This window comes from Myotis brandtii, unplaced genomic scaffold (assembly GCF_000412655.1).
Source record: "Myotis brandtii unplaced genomic scaffold, ASM41265v1 scaffold656, whole genome shotgun sequence".
Classification (NCBI taxonomy): Eukaryota; Metazoa; Chordata; class Mammalia; order Chiroptera; family Vespertilionidae; genus Myotis; species Myotis brandtii.
Window position 1 is genome coordinate 611,650 of NW_005370548.1, and position 1,809 is coordinate 613,458.

At 49.2% G+C, this 1,809-nt stretch overlaps 1 protein-coding gene across 1 annotated transcript in view; it reads right to left on the reverse strand.

Moving 5' to 3' along the window:
* Positions 1–142, reverse strand: part of FAM175B (family with sequence similarity 175, member B) — an 18,491-nt gene extending 18,349 nt beyond the window's left edge. Inside the window, exon 1 of the mRNA XM_005880847.2 lies at positions 36–142. Coding sequence (XP_005880909.2) covers positions 36–134 — 99 coding nt within the window. The 5' untranslated portion in view covers positions 135–142. The remainder of the gene's footprint in view (positions 1–35) is intronic.
* Between the last annotated feature and the right edge of the window lie 1,667 nt (positions 143–1,809).

Consider the following 1,809-nt stretch of genomic DNA (forward strand, 5'->3'; position numbering starts at 1 on the left):
GCCCCAGCGGCCAGGGCGGGGGGCCCGATACCTACGTGGTCGGCGTTACTGTTGGCGCTGTGGAAACACACAGCGCTGAAGGTGTAGCCCGAAATGGAAGCCGCCATGATGGAAATCTCCAATTCCCCCATCATGCCCCGCGGAGGGCACGCAGCCTTCCGGCCGGCCCCGCCCCGGGGCATCCTGGGAAATGAAGTCTTCGAAGATGAGGCCGGAGGCCCGAGGGCCCGGGCGGGATGGGTGACGAGTGCAAGTTTATGGGATCAGAACGAACGACGCCCCGCACCGTGTCACCCGTGGGGTCCCGCGCCCAGCACACCCCAGACATCGCCTCTTCTGCAGAGCCCTTGATAGTTGCTCAAACAGGTTTTTTATTTTTGCAAATAGAATGATGAGTGTTCAAGTCCAACATCTGTCATGCTCAAGGATGGATGCAAAGAGGCAATTCTGGCAGTTGCATGGTTTGGGGTTTGATATAGAAGTAACATGATGCGACTTCCATTTCCATATGACCTTTCTGGCTGCCATGTCAAGAATATAGTGCCAGGGGAGGGAGAAGGAGGTATTACGGTAACCCAGAACCGGGATGGCGGTGGCTTGGTGGTGGTTAGAAGTGAAATGGTGGTAGCAGGGGAGGTGGTAAGAAGCGATTGGATTCTGGGTACAAGAGAACACAAATTTAATGAAATATAACGGAAAGAGGATAAAAGCAACAAATAACAAATAGAAGTGAGCCGAGACCGGTTTGGCACAGTGGATAGAGCGTCGGCCTGCGGACTGAAGGGTCCCAGGTTCGATTCCGGTCAAGGGCATGTACCTGGGTTGCGGGCACATCCCCAGTGGGAGATGTGCAGGAGGCAGCTGATCGATGTTTCTCTCTCATCGATGTTTCTAACTCTCTATCTCTCTCCCTTCCTCTCTGTGAAAAATCAGTAAAATATATTTCAAAAAAACAAATAGAAGTGAAAATAAACTATAAAAGAGTTAAGCAAAGAAACTCAGGGAAGGAACTCACCTTTCTAATCATTATTCTTCAATTTATTCCATCTTTCTGGTTGGAAACTAGGCTCTTGATCTCCCACAAAACTCTTACCACACTCTGTCCAAGCAAACAGAACTGTTTTCTGAAAGTTGGGCTGGAAACCCTTGGAATCATTCTTGACACCCCACTTGGATCAGTCAGCAGTCTTCAAAATGTATCCAAACAACCTGCTCCAGTGAGCTGTGAGCCTGAGCGGCCCAAAGAAGACAGTGGGGTGGTGACAAGATTTAAAAATGTCCCTGAGCCCAGAGACCGTGAGAAGACCGGGAGGAGCTGTGTGGGAGGGTGAGGGAAGGACAAGAATGATGGTAGGATGGCCAGGAACCAGGCGGGTAGAGAGCACAGGGAAAAGGGGGTTTAGTGGGATAGGGGGCGTGGGGGAAGGCCATGCAAGACAGTTCGGTTTTGAACAGGTTGAGCTGAACGTAACAAGGGGCACCTAGGCAACTGCTCTAGAAGTCTGTAGCTGAGGGTAGGGGGTGGGAGTTACTAATGGTAAGGATAGCTAACAGTTACCGAACACCGATTGTATGTCAGGCTCTGTTCTAAGCTCTTTACACTATATAGACTTATTTAATCTTGCTAACAATCCTCTAAAGGAAGATTAAAACATTTTTTTAAAGTATGTTTTTATTGATTTTTTTTATTTTTTTTTAGAGACAGGAAGGGGCCCTGACTGGTTTGGTTCAGTGGATAGAGTGTCAGCCTTCAGACTGAAGGGTCCCAGGTTTGATTATTGTCAAGGGCATGTACCTTGGTTGCGGGCA